We start from the raw sequence: 24165 nt of genomic DNA, 5'->3' as shown, positions 1-24165 counted from the left end.
ACGTTATATCTTTTGATCCTGAAAATCTGTAACATCCACTACCAGAGGTTAGGTCTTGTGCTCTGGGCGTGACCCACTTCCTCATTAAACTTTGCCCACTGGTCTCAGGCCATAGCGCTGTTTAAGATCCCTTAAGTCCTGCAGCATTTACAGTTTTTAATCACTCATTTGTTAATGATGTTTTATCTGGAGTTGTTATTGATCTTTTTGTGTTCTGTGTTGACTGCCTTGATAGCTAAGACTACATTTTCTTTATAGACACTGTGTATTTTACTAGAAAAAACATAGACTCAGAGTCAGGAAGAACTGAGTGTGATTTCTAACTCAACCAGTTACTAGGTCTATGGCTCCAGGCAGGTTGCACTGTTTCCTTGTTTGTAAAAAGAGATGATAAAAACTTTCTTCCAGGGTTAATGCATGGATCACTTCACCAAATAAACCTATGTTTAGAGTATATCCACTTCTAGTTGCTGTGTGCCTAGGTATTGCAGGGTGCATCCTATGAAAGTAGTATGCTTCCTCTTGATCTAAACCCCCGTGCCCAGCACAGCCGGTACCTGCCATCTCAGTAGGTGTTGCACGGATGATGTAAGAATGAGAATCCAGGGCCGAAATGTGCCATTCTTACTCTAAAGGAGCTTCAGGCTGGTGGAAGATTAAAAATGGGCAACAAAATTCTTTCTATAGTAATTGGCATGTAGTAGTTGTCAATATCTTTTCTCAATGATCAAGACAATGCTTTGGATGGATACACAGATTGTCAGTATATGCCTAATGTTAGTGGTGGTCTTCTGCCAAATATTTTAATTGGCAATAGAGAGTGACCCAATGAGTTACTATTTATTTGTATGTTTTGGGTGCAAATGGCATTCTTTAAACATATTGGATTCTGTCTAGGCCATTTTTTTCAAACCCAACCCAAACTCATTGGAAATCCTATGTCAGTTGCCAGACGGGCAGGGAACATTTGAGGAAAAACATTGTTGGGCTAATGTCTTACTTGGAAGAGAGTGTGATTCCTATCCACAGACAGTTATGCAAACCAAGATGGAGTATCAGTGGTATGCTGTTTTCTGGAAGCAGTGCCAAAGTCTGAACCCTGATAGAATAGTTGATTCACAAAAACTCATCTGTTGCCTCCTTTTCCCCTTAGACTATAGAATCTAACTGGCGGTGTGGACGACACAACTTGCAGAGGATTCAGTGCCGCTCTGAAAATAGTAAAGGTGTCTACTGTTTACAGTATGATGATGAGAAAATTATCAGTGGCCTGCGGGATAATTCTATTAAGGTGAATGACTGCATCTTCTATGTATTATTTTTAGAATTGTAGTTACGTGTTAGATACTAGATGTAACAATCTCTCCATTTCCTCCAGATTGGAGGAAAATGTTCCTCTGTTCCTCTCAACCTTGGCAGCTCTCTGTGTGGTTCTAAAGACCCGGAGCCAGAGCATCTCCCCGTCCTAACACCAGACCTCTGGGTTGCCTCACTTCTTATCCTTCTCTAAGCACACTCAAATTCTGTGTTCTGGGTTCAGGTGCAAAGAGAAAACACCTCAGTATCCCAGGGCCCTTGATCGCTCTGCTGGCTGATGACGCTTGCTAGCCTGTAAATCACACTCGTTGCCTTTTATGGTTTCTGTGAAAAGCTCAGGTGATAACACAGAAGAATGACAGAGCAAATTATATTGTTTTTATTCACTTTTCAGTAGTAGATAAACTGGATCATTTCTCTTGGTTTAATGTTTGATAGCTCTAACAGATTTTGTTTCACATTGTTTGTAGCTTAAATTGTCTCATATTTAAGAAAACATTGTGGGGTTTTGTTTGTTTGTTTGTTTGTTTACCTTTAGCTTTAATTTACATCCAGGTCAATTCACTCCTGGTATAAAATTCTGTGAGTTCTGACAAGCACAGGGAATTGTATAACTGTAACAATAATCAAGATCCAGAACAGTTCCATCATCCCCCAAATTCTTTTGTCCTGCTTCTTTGTGTTTACTGCCCATTTCCTGCCCCCAGGCCCTGGCAACCAGTGATCTTTTCTGTCCCTATAATTTTGCCTTTTCAAGAATGTCCTATAAATGGACTCACACAGCATGTAGGCTTTTGAGTCTGGCTTTGTGTACTTTGCATTGTGCCTTTGGGATTCTTTTACATTGTTGCATTTAGCAATGGTTGATTCTTTTTTGTTACTGAGTCGTATTCCATTTTATGGTTATACCACAGTGTGCTTATCCAGTTACCTATCGAAGGACGTTTGTGTTTCCAGTTTTTCACAGTTATGAATAAAGCCACTGTAAACCTATGCATGCAAATTTTTGTGAGAACGTAGGTTTTCATTTCACTTGGGTAAAAACCTAGGAGTGAGATTGCTGACTCATATGGTAAGTATGTGTTTTACGTGTTAAGAAATTGCCAAGCTGTTTTTTTAAAAGTGGCTCTTTATGACCCACTTGTATGAGAGTTCCTTTTGTTCTGCTCCTAATCAGCCCTTGTAGTCTCAGGGTTGGGTGTTTTTTGTTGTTGTTTTTGTTTTTTTGGATATTAGCCATTTGAATAAATATCTAGCATACCTCATTTTGATTTAAAGTTACATTTCTCCAGTGACAACGAACATTTTTTCACATGTATTTGCCATCTGTGTATTTATTGGTGATGCTTCTATTTAGATCTTTTCCCTAATTTTAAAATGGGTTTTCATATTATTGGATTTTGAGAGTTCTTTATATATTCTGGAAACAACACCTTTTTTATATATGTTTTGCCCATATTTTCTTCCAGCTCATGACTTGTCTTTTTGTTTCTCGATGATGTCTTTTGTAGAGCAGAAGATTTTAATTTTGATGAAGTTTGCTGTTGTTTTCTTTTATGGCTCATGCTTTTTTTTTTAATTTTTTTTTAATTTTAATTTTTTTATTTTTTATTTTTTGGAGGGGAGGTAATTAGATTTAGTTATTTATTTTTTGGAGGAGGTACTGGGAATTGAACCCAGGACCTTGTGCATGCTAAGCATGCACTCTACCACTTGAGCTATACCCTCCCCCCCCGGCTCATGCTTTTGATGTCATATCTAAGAAGTCTTTGACTGAGCCTTTTGAATCTGTAAATTTATGTCTTTCACTCACCAAACTTCAGAAGTTTGGGCCATTATTTTTTCAGGTTTTTTTTTTTTTTTTTTCGCACCAATTTCTTTCTCCTTTCCTTCTGAGACTCTTAATTACATAAATATTGATATTGTCTTACTTTTTTGTAATCTTTTTTCCCTCTCTTTTTGGATAATCTCTATTGATCTGTCTTCAAGTGGACTGAATTTTTTATCTCTGTTCTGTATCTTCCCCCATTGATTGAATTTTTAAATTTCAGATACTGTATTTTATAGTTTCTGTTTCTCTGCTGAGAGCTTCTCTCCTTGCATCCACATGAGGTGTGTTTATCTTTACCTTATGAAGTATAGTTACAATAATTGCTTTGAAGTTTTTGACCATGACAACATTTGGGTAGTCTCCAGCTTGTCATTTGTTGATTGTCCATTCCCCTGAGAATTGATCACTTTTCTTGGCCTTTGTGTGTCAAATAACTTCGGATTGTATCTTAGACATTGTGGATGTATATTATAAAGACTGTGGATCCTGTTATAATTCTCTGGAGAATATGTATGGGTGAGTATATTTTTAAGCAAGTGGTCAGCCTAGTTAGGCAGTTTGATTCTAATCTCTTTTCTGCTGTTCAAAGTCTTTGTCATGCTACTTTGGGTCTGTCTTGAGCTTGCACTGTTCAGAGGTTAGTCAGAGACTTCAGCAGGGGTTTAAATATCAGGTCACTTTTCTATAGCCTTTGCTGTGCTGGTTCAGTCTGCCCTGTCTGTGCACTGCTTAAGGGCAAGTCCAAGTCATCTGTTGTCTGGATTCTCATATAGAATTAGGGGAGCCTTTTTTCCCCCAACTCTTTCCTCTTTTGGATTTTTCTAAGTCTCTACAGCCCACAAGGATCCTTTCTTCCTTTTACTCTGGCCAGAAAAGTGAGGATTCTCTTGGAATTTTAGTTACCTGTGCCACTGCTCAGCAGTGCATCTCCATGACTGGGCTTGTCCTTGGATCAAAGCCATGTGAGAAAAGAGAAAAAAAATAAGGTGGTTCACACATTCTTTGGCCCCCAAGGATCCCTTTTCTAGCCTTTCTGTCCCCAAAGAGTGGTTTCTCAGATTTTAGCTCCCTGTGCTATTTCACAGTGCATCTCCCTGGTTTGGACCAACCTTTGGGTCAAAACCACAAAAAAAGGAAACGAGAAAACAACAGACAGAAAGAATGGTAAACTCACCCCATGTGGATCGCGTCTCCAAATTTTTACCCCTTGCCATGATGTATTTGCTTTCTCCCTGCTGCCCCGCCCCTCCCAGTTTTCAGAGTCCTCAGCTAGTTGTTTTTGTATTTTTTTCTGTAGAGTTTTTAGTTACAGTCAACCGGGAGGGTAGGTTGTAGTGAGCTTTCTCCACCTTGGCCCTGTTTTTCGTATTATTTGATTTTAGGTGAGTTAAAGAGTATTTTGCTTGTTTGTTTTTTTTTGTTTTAAAAAATAAATATGAAATAGTAGCATTTCAGTAATTCCAATAACTAGGGCAGAAAACTACTCTGGATTACAGAATATAATGTAAAGAAACTGGTTTGTTGATTTTCTGTATGTATGGTGGTGTTTCCCAAAAGGTATTCTGTGGAGGTAAATCTAAAGGATATTGCTTTGAAGAATAATTCCCTTCAAAGAAATTTAGAAAACACTATATGCTGTGTCCCCTTCTTAGAAATCTACAGGGTATAGTAACATGTAAAGGCTCTGAGAAGGTCTGCAGTAGAGACACCCAGAGTTTTCCAACTTCTAAAATACACCGACCACGGAACTCTCTTTTTGTGTAATACTTATTGACAGCCCTAACCTGTGGCCACAGATATGCTCTGGAAAGAGTGACATGTGTTACTATTTAATTTTGACATCTCTCCTTTAAGGAATAGATATGAATGGTTTATAAGGACCTTGTCAAAGCATAGGCTGGCCATGGGCTGCATTTCACTTACGCTGGGTGCGTTTCCAAAGAATTCTCTTTAATGGAGGCACACCCTTTCCTAAATTAGGCCTGCATTTGGTTTACGAGGTGTGGAACAGAGGAGCAGAACTACCCTTTAGAGGGCTCCTCTAGACCAGTGGTTGGGAGCTTTTCGTGTTTGGTTCTGCTCCGGTCCTTGATGAACTGATCACGCTTCCAAAATAACTGTGGTTCTGCCGGGTCAGAAGTGAGAAGCAAGCCCTGCTTTTATAGGAAGGCACTTAACTGACCGCAGTGCTTGTAACGTCTCGGCCATTTGTAGTAAACTTCAGGGACACTGCAAATTATGATAGTAGTATTTTACAAGGGAAGAAATAGGTTCACAGAATGTATTTTTTAACAACACAGTCTTCGAAAAAAATCAACTCCCGCCTCCTCATTATAGGCGGACAGTATTAAAAACTTGGAAAACACTGGGAAGATCAAAAGAAGGGAAAACAGCACTCAGTACAAAACCAACAACTGTCAACATTTTACTTCTTTTTAATCTGTTTTTAAATACTTAGTGCTTATGTCACTATATAGATAATTTTTCTTCTGATTCTTAAAAACTGCAACTGCAATAAAGCGTTATACTTTCTCATTAAAAACTCTTCCTAGTTTACTTTGAAATTTTTCTGAGATGCTGAACATTTTTTATTTAAAAATTTTTGTAAACAAATGTAATGGGTTAAGGGGCATGCATTTTTAAAGGCTCTTAATAAATACCATCACATTGTTTTCCAGAGGGTAAGCCAACTCTTTTCATAGAGTTTATTTAAGAATTCTCTTCATAAGGCTGTTAAGTGTAATGGGTAGAGTAGTTATGGGGACAAAGTAAACAAAAAAGTACATTTGTTCTGGAAGTGATTCAGTATTGCCTCTTCCCCTTTTGTTGTTTACCACCTGTTTGATGTTTATTGCTCTTGTTTACTGTAACAGGTTTGTTTCGTTTTATGATTCAGAGAATAAGATGACACAAAAACATTTGTCAGAATGTGATATACTAAGTTACTGTTTATGGTTGATCTTGTCTCAATAGATTTGGGATAAAACCAGCTTGGAATGTTTGAAGGTGTTAACGGGACACACTGGCTCTGTCCTTTGTCTGCAGTATGATGAACGGGTCATTGTGACTGGCTCTTCAGACTCCACAGTGAGGTGAGTGATCTGGCTTCGCAGGTCTGAGCTTGTATGCCTTCCACGAGGAGACTGAGATTCACGCCCTCTTCTGCACAAGAGCACACACATACTCTGCAGATGTTTTTGTTGTATGCTTTATTTCAGAACCACTTTTGGTGCAGGTGCATTTGAGCAAAGTAGGCAGGAAAGCTAACTTGTTAAGTAGGTCCTATTCCCATCGTCATACATTGGAATGAGACGGCAACCTGCTTTCCTGTAAAAGCACATTACCTAGCAGTAGGCTGTCTCTCCCAGGGGACCGTGCTCCAGAGGGGTGAGGGAGGAGGCAGATGTCCTAAGAGCGTGGTGGGCAGTGGCCTGCAGGCACTGCAAGAATCAGAAGCAGTTGTTTGCAGAAGCTTTGGAGGGACACAGATAATGTGCCAGGTGTTCTGTAGGTCACCCTATTGAATTCTCACATCAACCTTTCTAAGTAGGTAAATAGTGTCTTCTTTTTTTATATAGATGTAGCATTGAGAAACTGGAGGCCAGAGAGTTTAAATAATTTACTCAGAGTCACATAGTTAGTTTTGAACCTTGAATTTATATCATTTAAGGCTGTCTTGATACTATGTAGCTTTTCCAGTAATGCAGACACCAGTTTTCAGATGCCACCCCAGGGGCAGAGTGATGAGGATGGAAACAGCAGTGTTTTCTGGCTGAAGGGAAGCCACGACTGCTGGTTGGGAGCTGAGAGAGTAGAAAGGAAACATTAACGGGATCCACTCCTAAGCCACTGGGACAAGGACATTTTTCCACACCAGATGGCTTTGGGTTTTGGTGTAGTGATGAGTTCACCAGAGCCTGGAGATAATGCAGTAAGGCCTCAGCTGGACTGCTGGTAACTTAGGAAGACATGACATGTGGAGGGAGAGGAAATGCCTCTTCTGGGGTGAGTCAGAGACTTGAAGAGGATTATTTTACGGGCACACCTAAAAGATTGAAATAGTCACCAGCACGCCTGGTATCCTTTCCCTGACTCAGTGCTTCCAGGCTGCTACTTCCGCTGTAGATCCTGTCTCAGCCTTAGAAGCCTGAGTCTTTCCTGCTCTGCTCTGTCCCCTTCGGAGATTGGGGTTACAGAAAAGCTGTAATGTGAAAGGGGTGCCCCTGAGAGCACTGTATCTCAAGGATAAAGCAGTTGGGAGATGCTGGCTCTGTCCGTAAACTAGTTGGGCAAATAGATGGGTGTGGTGATTAACGAGACTCCGTGACTTAGTCTCCAGTTTGCAGTGGATAAATAGTGGACTCAAAAGCTGTCAGAGGTCAAAAGGGACCTTAAAGCCTAGAACCCAGCCACCAGGCTTTCCTCCCGTGTCATCTCAAACTCAGCACAAAGCCCACTTACTTGAGTCATTTTTTTTTTGCCATCAGCCTGCAGACACCATCCCTGAATACCTGGCTGTTTAATACACCTAAACCTGGGCAGAGCCGCAGTTGGCCTTCTCTCTTGAAGCCATCTTGACATCTCTTCCCAAATAGAGAAATTGCTTCTGGGGGCTTCTTTTAAGCTTAGTGTCAGACCCTAATCACCAGATACACGTAATGGCCACACCTCCCCAGCCTGCTGCTAAGAATGGGCCCCCAGCTCAGATGCCAGAATCTTTTCCCGGTTGTCTTGATAATGAAGTGTTGTGCTTTTCTGTTTCCTCTAGAGTCTGGGATGTGAACACGGGCGAAGTTCTGAACACGTTGATCCACCACAACGAGGCTGTACTGCACTTACGCTTCAGCAATGGGCTGATGGTGACCTGTTCCAAGGACCGCTCCATTGCAGTGTGGGACATGGCTTCTGCCACCGATATCACTTTACGCCGTGTCCTGGTTGGCCACCGTGCTGCTGTCAATGTAGTAGACTTTGATGATAAGTACATTGTGTCTGCCTCTGGTGACAGGACCATCAAAGTAAGTGTGCCTGCATTCATAGCTCTGCTTGTTCCCAGCCCTTTAAGAACGTAGAGAGAGCAGAGGTGGCTTATACCAACCTGGCCTCTGGCAAGGTCTTTATTCTCCTCTGTGCTTATGAGGCACCCCGTTCTATACGCTCCTAGAGTCACAGGCAAGGTAGGAGGAAAGGGTCATGGGCTCAGGACAGAGAGCAGTCTCCTGTTTCATGAAATGACGTTGTTAATAGCCTTTCTAAGGGGAAGAGAATTAACCTATGGAACATGTACCATGTGCTAGAAGCTTTCCATCGCTGCCTCAGTCCACCCTCCCAGCACTCTGTTGAGCCACATTTTACAGATGTGGCTCAGAGAGTGAAGGACCGTGCTGGAAGCCATAGCTGCTTGGTGGTGGAGTCGAGGTTTGATTTTTTTTTTTTTTTCACCTAATTTTGAGAGCCCACCGTGCCATAGACTCTGGGCTGGATGCTGGAGATACAATGATGAACAAGACATGTCCCTGCCTTCAGGGAGCTCATTATGTGGTGTGAGGCAGATATGTGACAAAGCGTTGTAGTCCAGAGTGACCCACAGGATATGGTAAATTCAGTTCTGATTCCAGTATCCAAGTTAACTTTCAAAAATTTTAGCTTTCCTCATATTTTTATAAAAGCCTTATTGAGATATAATTCATATACTGCAACATTCATCATTTTAAAGCCTGTTATTCAGTGGTTTTTAGTATCTTTACAATGTGGCATAGCCATCGCTAGTTTCAAAACATTGTCCTCACCCTCTGAAAAAACCATACCCATTAGCAGTCAAACCCCTATTCTCTCCCCCTGGTCCCTGGCGGTCACTGATCTACGTTCTGTCTGTGGATTTGCTTGTTGTAGACATTTCTAGTGGGTGTAATCATGTAATACGTGACCTTCTGTGTCTGGCTTCCTTCACTTAGTGCAGCGTTTTCAGAGTTCATCTGCGCACACTGTAGCGTGAACCAGTGCGTCTTCGTTCCTTGTGATGACTGAATACAGTTCCCTGTGTGGTGGTGCCGCGTTTTGCTTATCCACTCATCAGTTCATGGACGTTTTGGTTGTTTGTACTTTCTGTCTGTTATAAATAATGCTGCTGTAAATATTTGTGTACAAATGTTTGCCTGTACATATATTTTTAATTCTCTTGGATGGTAACTCTCTGTTGAACATTTTGAGGAACTGCCAAGCTGTTTTCCAGAATGACTGCACCATTCTCCAATCCCACCAACAATGTACAGGCTTTTATGACCTGCACTGGCCAGCAGTCCAGTATCTAGCCTCACAGATCACAGAGCTGATAGCATTAAACTTTAGATGGGGTAGTCTGGAAGCTGGGAAATTAGAATCTGTTTGTGGTAACTCACTCACGGCTCAGTCACTCCAATTTGTACAAGACCAATGCCTGGAAGTCAGGAGGGTTTGGGCCTTATTACAAAATAGATGTTGCATAATACCGGCCCAAAATATTACTCCATCTCCTTGCTAATGCGTGTGTGTGTGTGTGTGTGTGTGTGTCTGTCTGTCTGTCTGTCTGTCTCTGTCTCTTATGGCCATCCTTATGGTGTTTAGTGGTATCTCTCTGGTTTTGCTTTCCATTTCCCTGATGACTAATGTTGTTGAGCATCTTTTCATGTGTTTATTGCCTATTTTTAAAATCTTCTTAGAGGAAACATCTATTTAAATCTTTTGTTCATTGGAAAACTTGGGCTATTTGTCTTTTATTGTTTAGCTGCGGGAGTTCTTTATATATTCTGGCTACAAATCCCTTATCAGATAAGTGATTTGCAAATATTCTCTTCCCATGGATTGTTTTTTCTCTTTCTTGACAGTGTTCTCTGAAACACAAATAATTTTAACTTTGAGGATGAAGTCCAATTTACAGATTTTTTTTTTTTGTTACTTGTGCTTTCATTGTCATGTGTAAGAAGCCATTGCCTAGTCCAAGGTCACAAAGACTCATGTTTTTTTCTAAAAGTTTAATAGTTTCCATTCTTACATTTAGGTCATCGATCCATTTTGAGTTAATTTTTGTATACTGCGTGAGGTAGGGCTCCAACTTCATTCTTCCGTCTCTGGATATCTAGTTACCCCATTGAGCTGCAAATGGAGCCAATAAAATAACTCAGGACACGTTGATAGCTTTATGTCTCCTTATTTGGCGTGACTAAAGTGTGTCTATTAACATCTAAGTCTTACAGACAGTTTCACAAAAGAGGAATTGTTTATTCCACATACATAATATTAGGAGTGATGTGTCAAAACAAATTGAGCTGTTCAAGAAACTGTGCTGGAAAAGAGGAGGGTGTGAAAGGTGAAGCCTTTTCACATCACGTTGTATTGGGTTTGACATGTCAGCTGGCATAAAAACATAAAATCTGGCCTGGACTCTTCCCTCTGGGCAGATGAGTGTCTGAACCATCCAGGAGATGTTCTCTTTGTGAAGATCTCAAGGCTTGGAGACTTCACAACTCCCCTCTGTATTTCATTCCAGTTTTATCACTCAGCAGCTAAGAAAACTTTATGCTGGCCAGTCTGTTCCCCAGCCTCCCCAGCATACTTCATAATCAAGTATTTTGGTCATTCTTAGAAGTTCTGAATTTTTTTTTTTAAGATATATTGTGAGAGGACTTCTCTGCATTCATTCTTAAAAATATTGCTGATTTGTTGTGCAGGTCTGGAGCACGAGCACCTGTGAATTTGTTCGTACTCTGAATGGGCACAAGCGAGGCATTGCCTGTCTCCAGTACAGGGATCGGCTGGTTGTTAGTGGATCATCAGATAATACCATAAGGTGGGTAGAAGTTGGTGTGCTGGGCTCCGTTTTGCATGAATGTGAACTCATCTCCCAGTCCGAATGCTCACAAGACTCACATTTCAAGGGCTGCTTCAGATAAGAAACTTAAGGTAACATTTATTAATTTATTTGTCTCGGCATACTAAAGTGGGTGATCTGTGTATGCCCTGGGTGTTCTTCCCGGATTCCTTCAGTACACAGAGTCTTAGAAACCTCAGCTCCACCCAGGATCACTTATGACCATGACACCTCAGAGCAGAGGGCACTCCAGCCTGACTGTCTACTTTCCCTTCCCTGGGAGCTCCCGGCTCTCTCCCTGACAGATGGGCATGTACTCTGGTTACCTTTCCCAACGCTGCCATCAAGTCCTGTTTGATCATTTATTTTATCTCCCTTTTTTCTTGCCAGCACTCAGTGTCCTTTCTTGCTAATAACTATGACTACCCTTAAACACTTTATCTTACTAAGAACTTCCCTTAAGTGTCTAATTATCCCAAGTCATTTTTCCAACGTCCCAACTTATGCTAGTAGCTTTTTTTTTTATAACCAAATTGCTTGTTTAGGCAAAATAAGTATTGGGTTCAAGATTATTTTTTTTTAAAAGAAAGATAGCAAACGACCACAATATAGTTGTCACTGCCGAAAGGCTTCTTTATCATTTTGAGTTTTAAGATACCATAAAAGTCAGCTGAGAACTTGAATCTTGGTTCTGTTGTATTCTTCATGCTTTGGAATCTCTTTGAGTTTTTACAAAATAACGTGTGTTGTTGTACAGCTTATAGGGGGGAGGCACTTTGAAGTCATAGTGCTGGGTGGCTCTGTTCACAGTAGATTTGAGAAGCCATCGTCATTGACCCTGACGGGGTTTGCCTGGGGTGGCTGTGGTACAAGGTTCATTGGATATATGATAGGAGCTCCTGGTGGAGAGGCCAGGAAAAAGTCATTACAGAATTAGTTTGCTAATTTTGTTTTGCACATCTTAGTTTGCTGTGATTTTTGGGGAGGTTTTTTGCAAATAATGTAGATAAATCAATGGTAATAGAAAAAAAAAGGGGAAAAGTCTCTATTTTCAGAGTTGTTTTATAAATCATATACAGAGAAAAGGGCTGGGGGTAGTCAGTGGGTTTATATGTCTAAGACACTGTGTATACCTCAAGAGAGACTCCCCCTCTGACCTTGTGACCTAGACAACCCTAGTGTGCAGTGTGTACGTAGGAGGGGGTACCCCTGAGCCTCATCAGGAGGGGAGACCGCCATGCTGGTCTGCCAGTTCTAACTTCAGTGGGCCTCATGGCCTCCAGGCTGGAAGTGCCTGGAATGGACGCCTGCTCCCCGGGTTGTATCTGTTACCTCTTCCACACTCATGTGATTTTTATTCTTTACAGCCTGCAACCCCTATCTCCCCCAGAAAAGTCCTCCCTAGACCATTTGGCTACTTGGTTTAATCAACTCAGACATCAAGAGAATGCCTAGTAACTAAAAAGAATTGAAATTTTTTGTTTGTTGGTCTTATTTTAATAATAATAACATGCCTGTGATTTGTAAAAATTCCAAACTATATAAAAGGAAATACAATGAAAAGTAAGCCTTCCTCCCAAGTTAGTTCTTTAAAAACACACAGAGGGATAACTGAATCACCATGCTGCACACCAGAGACTAACACAACATTGTAAATCGACTGTATTTCAGTTAAGAACATGCGTGTGCGTACGCACATACACACACACAAATGATGTAAATGTATGTATATGTCTTCGTATGTGATAATGTGGACTGAGAGTGAGATAGAAATGAATTCCAGGGTAGTGAAAATCACATAGGTATAGTGTGGGTCACGTGTAGGAAGTTGATTTACAGAGATCTGTTTTTCTTTCAAGGCTATGGGATATTGAATGTGGTGCCTGTTTAAGAGTCCTAGAGGGACATGAAGAATTGGTCCGATGCATCCGGTTTGATAACAAGAGGATTGTCAGTGGGGCCTATGATGGGTATGTGTTTCCAATGCACGGCATAACTATATCAAGAGGAAAAGTAAGCGCTGTATATGTTAAAGCAGCTAGGTATGGGCCAGGTCCCGTGCCAGGTGTGTTCTCTGTGACGGTGGATGGCAGGTCGTATTATGCCACTTGATCAAGTGAGGGCCCTTGGGCCCAGCAGGATGAACTAGGCTTACGCTTTTCACCATTATTGTAAACTCAGGGAGTAGCTTAAGCTGTGTGGGAGTTCAGTTCTTTGTCCCAGCCATCAATTAAACCAGGCCCCCCCCCATCCCCCTGCCTTTTGATAAACTGAACACATCCTCTTTAAAAAGCCCCATGACTTTTAAAATGAGCAAATGGCAACTGTAAACCTTTCAAGATGACCTTATATATACTTCACAGACGGGTTAGTTGGTCTGTTCATACTCCTATTATTAACTCTCAGCATTTGCTTAGTTTGGAGAAAGGTATCCTTGGAATTTCACAGAGAGCCCTCGCTTCTGTCAGCAGCACCTGCTCAGCCCCATAGAGCCCCCTGATTAATGAATTTGGTGACAGATTATCAAGTCAGGAGTTGATTTTAGAAGATGTGAAGTTGTTTTCTTGTCTCCCTTAAAATAATATTTCTTCACAATTTCAGCACTTCTGAGAATTGTTAGGTCCTAATTTTTTTCCAAAATCAAGTGTAATTGGTTTAAATGCCTTGTCAAAACATCAGCAGGTGCCCCATTTGCTTTTAAAATAGGCCGTTCACGTGCGCTCCTTTCTGTTAAGGAAGTGCTTGACGATACGTAAAATGTTAACTTTTCCACTCACCACGATCTTATTTTCCTTTCTAGGAAAATCAAAGTTTGGGACTTGCAAGCTGCTCTAGACCCCCGAGCCCCAGCAAGCACGTTGTGTCTGCGCACGTTGGTGGTATGTGATCTGTTGAAAAGCTAAGTGCTTCCCTGTGCCGGCGATGGGCCACCTGCAGTAGACCTGCCTGGGCCCATCACTGGAAAGCTGCTGTGTCTCACAGCGTGCCTTCTGAGAAGTGCACTGTTCCGTTAATTTTGTTTCTTCAAAATCAGAGCACATTTGACACTCATATTTCTGTGAGCTCTTTCCTAAGGAGTATTAATGCAACTGAAAATACGGAAGCGGGCTTCCTCATTTGGAAATCATTCCTGATTTCTTCCGAGAGCGTGAAGTATTTCCCTTCTGCATTTTTGAGAGATTTTTCTAATAGGGATATCTGTGGTTGTGTTATGTTTTATAACACAGCACATTTTTCTATGATTATGATGGACTGTCCCCTCAGTCTATATTCTGTGAGTTACTGCTCAGCATATCAGAATACATTTTGTATATGTTAATCTTGTTTTAGCAACTTTACCAAGCTTGTTATTTCTAGTAGTCTGCTTGCTTTTGTTATATTTTTGAAGAGACTGTTGTTTAAAAATATGGTACATTTTTCTTATTTTCAGTAGTTTTGCCTTCCATTTCTATGTGGTCTGTCCTCACATTGACTAGAGCATGCAGTAAGGGCCATTCTTGTTTTCTTCTTGATTTTAACAGGAATACTTATGGTGTTTCACCGTTAATTTTGGTGTTGGCTGTGGTTTGAGATAGATATTTTTGGTCATGTTAAAAACAGTATCCTTCTGGTTCTAGTTTTTACAGTGTATCAAGAATGGGTATTAAATATCGTTGTTTACCTTTGTGAGACAATCGAATATTTGTTCTTTTTTGACATATTAACGGGCCAGGACCTAGGATACAAAATTAAAGAAAAGGCCTAGAAGGAAAGGCGGAGTATCTGTTCGTGGGGTCACGGACAAAGCTCGTAAAGGAAACGTGGTGAAGGGGCTGTCTTTTCAGCCTGTGCCAACTCCCTGGTAGTGAGACAGCAGAGATTGTAAAGGCCTCGTTGTATTCATCAAGCTGTTATGTTTCACAGGAACATTCTGGACGTGTGTTTCGGCTACAGTTTGACGAATTTCAGATCATCAGCAGCTCCCATGATGACACAATTTTGATTTGGGATTTCTTAAATGTGCCTCCCAGTGCCCAGAATGAGACCCGTTCTCCCTCCAGAACATACACTTACATCTCCAGATAACAGTCTGCACTTTACCCGTTTCAGGTGAGTGCTAACCCCACTCTGAATTCTGCTACTGAGTTTGCCCTCCCTCTGGGCAGGTTTTGTGATGTGGACTCCTTTCTCAGTGGTGGGGACTGAGGTGCTTAGTCTTGATTAGATTCAGCAGCTTTGCAGAGGTCTAGTGTAAGGTTTGATCTTTATGGTCACATCAGAATCAGGCCTAAATCGGAATCCTGCTTACTGTGGGTGTTCATGTTGGCAGACACGGTGGTTCCTGTGTTTTAAAACTGTTTTCTCAGGTCATACCAGTTCAGTACCAGTGTAGTCCCTCAAATTCTGTTTCGGGGTGTTAGAATCTCCTTTTTCTCTTTCTTTCCTGTCTTTCAGTTCTGTCTTTTATTTTTAAAAAAATCACCATCAACCAAACACTCAGAATCCCCACCCCACCCCACCCCCGGCGCCTTTACAGTCCACTCACCACCACCGTTCCCTGGAGGAGGAGGCGGGGAAGGGCGCCTGTTGAGAGAGCCCCGAAAGCCCGTTCTTCCTCCATCAGACACACCAGGTGCCCTGGAAGCAAAGTCCTTTGCTCCGGTTCCAGGAAGGCTCAGAGGCATCATAGGCATCGTTGATGGCGTGTTCTGATTACTAAGGGTGTCCAGCTAGGGGGTGGGAAGCCTTGCTTGGCTGTGTCCTTGGAGCTGATGACCCTGTTCCTCTGGAAGGGTCTGAGGATTTTGCAAGGGGTCCTGTGAATTCTGTGCACACTGGAACTTTGTAGATTGAATGTTTGTGCGTATTTGTGCTACCATGTATACATGTATGTAAAGACTGTGTGATTAATGAAATTCATATTTATGTAAAAACATTACTTAATGCTTAGTAGCTTTTTATCATTGTAGATTTTCCTGCTCATTGAATATTAAAAATACAAAGAAAAGTCCATGTATAGAATTGTGAGGTGTTTTTTTTTTTGGTGTAAAGATAGAGAACCATTGGTCTCTTGATCACCAAATTGACATCTTTTCAGACACTCCTTACTGAAGAGTCCAGTAAGACCCAATAAACAGATCTCCCCAAGGAAGCTGGTCTTATTCGAGGGTCAGCAGACTACAGCCAGAGGCCAAATTTGACCCACTGCCTGACTTTTTTTTCCTTAACACAGCAAGCTAAGAATAGTCTTTTCCACTTTTAAATACTTTGAAAAAATTAAGAGAAGAATATTATTTTAGGACACATGAAAATTATGTAAAATTCAGATTCCAGTGCCCATAAGTACTTTTACTGGAACGCAGCCTCACTCGTCTGTTGATGTATTGTCTGCGGCTGTTTTCGTATTTCGGAGGCAGAGTTGCATAGTTGAAACAGGAACCATATTTTCTGCCACATCTAAAATATGTACAATCATTTGGCCCTTTAAGAAAACGTATGCTGGCCTCTGGGCTCGCCCCTGTTCCTTCGATTAGTGATAAACTAAGGCCCTGCATCAGGAACGGCAAGTACGGTTTGTCATCGTGTCAGCTCACTTTGGTCAGTGGTGACCGGCTGGGACAGTGCCTTGGGAAGGGTTATGGGACCCCATGTGCCATGATGGGTTGGCCGTGTCTCCCCGGCTGTAGGAGCCGAGCCACACCCGTGAGCCCCATAGATAGTTCCTGGTCCTGGTCCTAGTGTGTCCACACTGTCTCTTGTGATAGTGGCCATCTCCCTGGCTGCTTTCTCTCTGGATAGATTCTTCACAAGTGAGTTGAAAAATTCACATGGTGAACTTTTTACGTTTATTAAATTATAGGAAATTACAGAGGAAGGAAGCAAAGATCTCTTGAATGATTTCTCTTCCCCACCTCAGCCTCCCTTCCCAATAAGCTAAAGAAATCCATAAGGAAGGAGGAATGGCCTCACATGAAAACTGGCTTCCTTCCGGTCTTTTCCTCTCCCTCTTCAGCCCACCCTTCATCCTGCTGCCAGCTCGGGTCCTGTTAGCCCTGCCTCTGCCATTCTCTGTTTCCCCAGCTTCCTGTTGTCTTCAGGATCAAGGTTTAACTAAGAGTAGCTAACAGGGGTTCCAGCTTCTACTCTTACCTTCTGTCTTCTTTGTCCTCCCCCACCGTCTCTCACTCCTCCCTCCCCAAACTCCAGAGCTCCAACCAAACTGAATTCTGTTTCCCTTCCCTAGTTACACTTCAGGAGTGCAGACCTCTACCACCTCCCTCCCCTTAGGCTTTGTGGAGACCACCATCCCACCTCCACCCCTTTAACTCCCTCTGACTTAATGTGTTATCTGCGTGTCTCCCTCACAAGGCAGTGGGGCTCCTGGTGTCGAATAGAGCACACAGCATATTACGAGCACTCACTGAGGCTTGCTGGACAGGTGACAACGGGGCCAACGTGACATTTGTGCTCTTTCTCCGGGGCCAACAAGAATTTGCCCTTAAATAAATAAATAAATGTGTGCGAAACTGCAGTGTATTCATACAGTCCCCTTCTGCAAACATGAAGATAGCAGCTCAGTAAGGAGCTGGAGTCGACTGTCTCAGCGGCAGTCAGGTACCAGGTCTGTTTCCTCCGTGCAGACAGGTGCCTGCGTGTGCACGGCTCCCTCTGCCCCGCCCCCCTCACCTTCTCTAAGCCCACTGTTGCTTCTTAATCAATCTTATTGAGGTATGATTTTTGTAAAACAGATTGTACCCATTTAAAGTGTACTATTTGGTGAGTTTTTACGAATGTATACACCCCTGCAGCTTCCTCCACAGTCCAGATAAGAACTCTTCCATCACCCCCACAAGCTCCCTTCTGTCCTCTTTGTAGTCACAGCCTGATCGCACGCAGCCTCAGCAAACCCTGACCCGCTTCCTCCCGCTGGGCTAGTTTACATTTTCTGCAGCTGCACAGTCACGAGCCACACTTGGCTCTTAAGCTCTTGAAATGTGGCCAGTGCGACTTAGGAACTAATTTTAAAATTACATTTAAATTGAATTTAATTGGGTTTTAATTGTATTTAATTATACTTCATTTAAGCTTAAATTTAAATAGCTTCATGCAGCCAGCGACTACAGTGTTTGGACCAGCATAGTTGTAAGAGTTTTATATGCTTAACCTTGACATTTTAGATTTTTGATCCATTTAGAGTTAATTTTTGTGTATGCTGTGAGGTAAGAATGTCATTGTTCTTTTTTATACAGACGTCTAGTTGTTCCAGCTTCATTGGATTAAAAGACTTTCCTCTTCCCATCAAATTGCTTTAGTGCTCTGTCAGAAATTCAGTTGACCGCTTACTTCTAGGTCTGTTTCTGGCTTCTGATCTATTCTATGATCTGTGGTTATCCTTTTGCCAATACCACACTGTCTAATAAATCAACTTCTTTAAAAAAATTGTTTTGACTATTCTAGGTCCTTTTGGTTTGCATACTCATTTTTGAGTGAAATTTCAAATTCTATGAAAATTATGGGATTATGATCAGAACTGCATTGAATCTAAAGATCATTTTGGGGAGAATTTCCATCTTAAAAATTTTTTTTTTGTTTTTTTTTAGGGGGAAAGTAATTAGGTTTATTTATTTCATTTTTTATTTAATGGCAGTGCTGGGGATCAAACCCATGACCTCGTGCATGCTAAGCATGCACTCTACCACTGAGCTATGCCCTCCCTGGAAATTTCCATCTTAACAAATGTTGTCTTTCTAATCCATAAACACAGTATATCTCTTTATTATTTAGGGTCTTCTTCAGCTCCTTTTAAGCAGTGTTTTGCAGCCTTGCACGTCTTTTGTTGAGTTTATCCCATTCTTTGTCTTTTCTAAGCTATACGTCTCTCTCTCCCTCTCTGTGTTGCGTTAACTGTAGCCCAGTGCCTCTGCTTTTATTTTTCCACATGAGAGAAGTACATGCAATAGAACATGGTCAACTACAGCTGCTGCTGAGCTTCTGGAACGGGATATGGTCAGGGGAGTAGGTGTACCGTACAGGGTACCTCTCTCGCAGTTTTGACGTGTCCTTGTGTCTTTCCCCTCTGTCAGCAAAGCACGTGATAAAAATCTAAGACATCTGTAATATATTTTCTCCCCCTCTGGCATATTTAATCAATGAATTATAGAACATAGTAAACTTTCACAAATGGACAACTTTTTATATATTACTTAAAAGTGCCCTGAAACAAGATTCCTTTGGTTGAGAGACGAAGTAGCAATCACCAATGCTGTTTCTCGCATCAGCCGTGGCGGAAGGGAAACTGTGCTGTTATGTCTTCCAGGCCATCCTCTCGCCCCCTTTTTGGGGACCTAAGAACAACTGCATTGTTATGATTCACAATTACAAATCGATGGAAAAATCTTACCTGCTTTTTAAGCAGCACAAGCAATGAAACCTCAAATGTGTTTGTCTCTTCAAAGTGAATTACTTTTGACAACCTTGGCAGTCAAGTTTATAGATTTTATTGCTCTTTTCCAAATTCTTTTCATTTATTGTAACATGAAAAAAATTATTACCATGTGACACCGTAAGATTTATGCATAATAAGAAACACTACCCTAATGATGATTTAACCTTGCAGTAAAATACTTACCCCTAAAACATAAGGTAAGAGCATTTCTAGGTTGGGAAATTTAGCAATAAATAGATTTCTTTGCCGAGTCATTTTTTTTTAAATTACAAACTCCTAAGAGCTATATATATACAGTAGCTCTCTTTTTTTATTGCAGGACAATATAAGATCGTTATTAGGAAGATGATAAAAGTAGATAAGCCAAAAGAAGAGACCAAACTCCTACTCAGGGTTCACCATTGTTAACTCCTTTGTATGTATCATTTCAGGCTTTTAAAAATTATAGTTGATAACTGTGCTTTTTTTTCCCCTTTATTGTGAAATTGTCTCATGTCAGTTATGTCACTGTCTGATTATCATTCCTAATGGCAAAATGGTATTTGATTGTTTGGATGTGCCCTGTTCTGTTATTTATGTTTTTCTCCCGGCTTTTAGCTGTTACAAAACACATTGCCACGATTCTTTTAGCTTAATCGTTGCCCAACCCTGTGTTACCCTTGGATAGAATTCTAGAAATGTCTGCAGTGTCTGGGTTAAAGGGTATGACGTTTCAAGACTTTTGATACATAGAGTTGTGTTACCCTCTGGAAGAATTAAATCAGTTGGCATTCCCACCAGCAGGGTTTGAGTGCCTACTTCTTATCTCTGGGTGTTAATATTTTTAAAATAATCCAGGTACTCTTACTTTTTCCTTCATGGGAAAACAGTGGAGAATGAAATTGAATCTGTCTTGAATTCACTGAGAAAGCTTATTAGGATTCTTGACCTTTGTGAAAATTAACAACCTTTTAGGAAAGTTGCCTTTTAAAAAAAGTATACAGGGGGAGGGCATAGCTCAGTGGTGGTGTTCAATCCCCAGTATCGCCATTAAAATAAATAAACAAATAAACCTCACCCCCTCCCCCAAAATGTATACAAGCTTTAAAGAAAAAAACTCTTTTTCTCTTTCTTTCTCTCTCTGGCCATAGAATTTAATTAAGATTGTAACTTATTGGTTGTTGTGAAATCATTTTAATGGATTTTGACTTTGCATGAAATTTAGGATATAAAATGTGAGCCTGCGGTGTCAATAGTAACGCTAAGTCTTGTTTCATGAATGTTCTGCTTAGGGAAGTGTGTTTATATTGACATACACGGATAAATGTAGAGATTGTGATTAAAATGGGTTCCCGACTCAAGGTCATGGTCAAAAAAAAAAAAGTGGAACATTCAGTTGTCTTCCCATCTACGTTGTGTTGTCCTTTTATAAATGATTTATTTCAAAAAGCAGTAATTTTGGACCGTTAGCGTTCAGTTCAGAGGAACGCTTCACTTACGCGCTTGTGCGCGCTTTCTTCTCACAACGGTAAGTGAAGGCTCTCGGTCGGACATGAGCCAGGCCCTGGTGGGCTTTGGGTGTCCTAGAAGGTTATTCTAAATATAAACTCTAAACAGGGAGCATGTTTTGTTATATGCATGGCTGCTAGCAGCAGCGTGAAGGATGACGGTTTACTGGGTCAGTCCTCTCTGAATCCCCTCTCTGTCACTTAATGGCTCATGTATGAACTGAGTAATGTGTCTGAGCCTCAGTTCTCTTGTTTGTGAAGTGGCTGTAATAGTCGCTACCTCATAAGGTTGTAGGTTGTTATGAGGTTCAAAATATGATGTCTGGTGTGTAGTACGCACAAAACAACTTGCAGCTTCTATCTTGATGCTGATTATTTGAAAATCAATGTTCTGTGTGGATGTGGATGGGCTGTGGTGTATATCTCCATGTCTAACCAGAATATCCATCCCTACTCCCTTTGTTTTTTTGTTTTTGTTTGGTTTTTGTTTTTTCAGGGTTTCCTAGTCTTGAACTACTGGCTACTGGCTACCAAATGCCTGAGGGAGTTCTTCACAGCTGAGTTATGAAGCTGGAATTGGTTCTAGACGCTGGGTAGATGCAAAGTACCGACATTTCTCACCTCCGATTCTGGCCTCTACTTGGAGAAGGATACCTTAGCTTCACCGACTTTCAGTAGCACAGAAGCCCTTTTCCTCCCCCCATCAGTGAAAAAAATCTAATGCTTCAAATGTAAATTGTTCATATAAAAGGAACGTACAGTCTGTTTCACGGAAGTTGATGGACCGTCAAGAGAAGACTTGGCCTCTAATTTATATTGCTTTGCACTTTGGTGTGATGTTAAGGAACAGCGTTCTTCTTCGGTGAAATTTTGGGTGCCAAACACCTACCCAGAATGTCCAGGGCTTTCTTTCTCAGAAGTTAGCGTTCTCCTTTTGACCGTCCAAGTCACTATGAATTCTGACTTGTATTAGGAACATGTTGGACAATGGAAGAATTTCTCTGGATTGTTTTAGTCATGTTTTTTGGATTACACTTCCTTTCTGTACCAGTTTCTTTTAATTTAAAGAAGTGCAAGCCAGGTTATATTATCGCCCAACAGGTAATATAGCTCTTTTCTTTCATTAACTGTTCTCTGTACCCGCAACCATCAACTGATATTTGGTAGAGTAACACCTTTACACGTGTGCTTGCCTCCTAATTTAAGATACTGTATCCGCATGTAGATATAATGTACATAACAGTTTAACCTCATGGTTGCTCGAGTCAGGGCCCCGTGCCTGAGACACTAATGCAGAGTGTGTGCGCACTTAGCCGTGGGCTGGGCTCAAGAACCCGATTCCAGGGTTGACATGGATTACCTAGAACCCTTCCTGCAGTATTCATATAGTGTTTTTATTTTGTCATTGTCATTGTGTGTATGTGGTGTGTGTGTATTTTAATGGAAATTTTGTTTTAAAATGTAATTTCTAAAGTTTAACACAGAATGTTCTATTTGTTGTGCAGTATATGCAATAGAGAGGTACCTTAAAATTTTTTTGTTGTTTTTTTCCTCATCAGTACTCCTGAGTACTCGTGGTCACTTTCCATGGTGTATGTTCTGTGTGTTAGTAACCCTGGGAAGGGAAGAGCGAGAGGGCCAGTTGCCTGGCCCTCCTGGCTCTGGCATCCGTGCATCCTGCCCTCGGGGTGGTGGCAGGGCCCTCGTGGGGTTGGAGCCGTGTCCCAGGTCACGCTGGTTCAGAGGCCCATCTTGAGTGGAAGGGTCCTCCCATGTGGTGCGAAGCCTCAAGCTCACGAACCCCATCCTGTCATCTCTGGTGTCACCTGTTGTGGCGCCGGCGGGTTCTCTGCTCCCGCGTGCTCCGCAGCCCGGATGTGAGACTGGCCCCATCCTGCTGACGTGCCCGGAAGGGACTTTGGGTCGGCACTCCTTTTCCGTTGTTCCATATTAGGTTTTGATTTGCCCCTTGCCATTGTTTCCAAAGATCAAGGAATGTCGCTAACATTTTAAAGGACCAATGAGAACCTCCTATTAACTAAACCTCTTCCCGTGGAAGCACATTCTCCCACCGAAGGGAAGGTGCCTGGGCTGTTTTGTCCTCTGCATTGAGAACGGTGTGGGGATCAATGTGTGTGTCTGTGATTGTTTTATGAGGTTGGCTTGCTTTTTTTTTTTTTTTTTCCCTTTGTCCTTTTTTAAAAAATACATCCTTCCCTCCCACATGTTACTAAATTAATTTCTATTTTTGAGAAGTTGAATCTCAAAGTGTAAAAAAATAAATCTCCCTCCATCAGGTGGATGTCGTAAGCCTGACAGTGGTTGTGAAAGTGGCTTGACTTGTACCACTCTTCTTCTGACAGCTTTAATGCCAGCCGGTTAGGAGAGCCCAGCGGGCAGGGCAGGGAGGGGGGAGGGGCGGAGGCAGTTCTGAATGGATGGACTTTTCTGTTGTTTTTGCATGTTTAATATAGAAGTTCATGTTCCTTGGGAGATCATGACCTTTGAATATGCACACAACCTTTGAATTGTGCCTACTAAATTATAGCAGGGGACTTTGGCACCCAAGGAATTCTGACTTTCTGGGATTATAGTAGTAATTCCCAGCTGTACTCTGGACTTTATTTTGCTAACCATAATTGAGCAACTGCTATATTAATGTTTTAAAGCACTGGGATAGTCTAATTCTAACCTGTAATTAATTATGTTTGCCAATTACCTGTTTGAATTAAATTTGTGTCTCAACAGCTATTGAAACTGTTAAATTGTACAGATATTATTCATGACAGCTTTGTACCGTGGAATGTGCTTAATAAAAAACGAAAAGTTTGACCTTTGTCCAATAAATTGCTAAGTGATGGCAATAAGTCAAGTATGAGTATTACGCAGTACACCTGATCTGGCTTCATGCAATTGTTACTTCAGCTACTAATTCAAAGCCAATACTCTATTAATAAAGTGTTGCAATACTCTGATGTTCTGTTAAGAAATTTTTCAAAAAAACTGTTGATGGGCTGTCAGTAATTCAGTGACATACAATTAAAGTTCGTAGATTGAAGACACCATCTGCTCTGTACAGTGAGGTCGAAGGCAGAGTACTCTTGGCCTGTGGAAACGGGGATGAGATGATGCCAGTCCATGCCCTGGGCCTTTTGCTGAAAGCAGACTTGAACCTCGGGAGCTGGGGGCTGGTTCAGAACCCCTCCCCTCCCAGCAAATCTGCTTCCCACAGGTCCTTCGTTGCTTCACAAGTTACTGT

At 41.5% G+C, this 24165-nt stretch overlaps 1 protein-coding gene across 7 annotated transcripts in view; it reads left to right on the top strand.

The window, feature by feature from the left end:
• FBXW11 (F-box and WD repeat domain containing 11) overlaps positions 1–23881 on the top strand; it is a 112440-nt gene extending 88559 nt beyond the window's left edge. For all 7 annotated transcript variants that reach the window (XM_031437790.2, XM_031437785.2, XM_031437784.2 and 4 more), the window contains 8 exons: positions 1154–1291; positions 6122–6240; positions 7917–8166; positions 10855–10973; positions 12854–12964; positions 13795–13873; positions 14898–15083; positions 21403–23881. In XM_031437790.2, coding sequence (XP_031293650.1) covers positions 1154–1291; positions 6122–6240; positions 7917–8166; positions 10855–10973; positions 12854–12964; positions 13795–13873; positions 14898–15059 — 978 coding nt within the window. In that variant the 3' untranslated portion in view covers positions 15060–15083; positions 21403–23881. The remainder of the gene's footprint in view (positions 1–1153; positions 1292–6121; positions 6241–7916; positions 8167–10854; positions 10974–12853; positions 12965–13794; positions 13874–14897; positions 15084–21402) is intronic.
• The last annotated feature ends 284 nt before the right edge of the window (positions 23882–24165 follow it).

Source organism: Camelus dromedarius, chromosome 27, assembly GCF_036321535.1.
Source record: "Camelus dromedarius isolate mCamDro1 chromosome 27, mCamDro1.pat, whole genome shotgun sequence".
Lineage (NCBI taxonomy): Eukaryota > Metazoa > Chordata > Mammalia > Artiodactyla > Camelidae > Camelus > Camelus dromedarius.
Note: the sequence above shows the minus strand (reverse complement) of the source record. Positions and strands in the feature narration are given on the sequence as shown.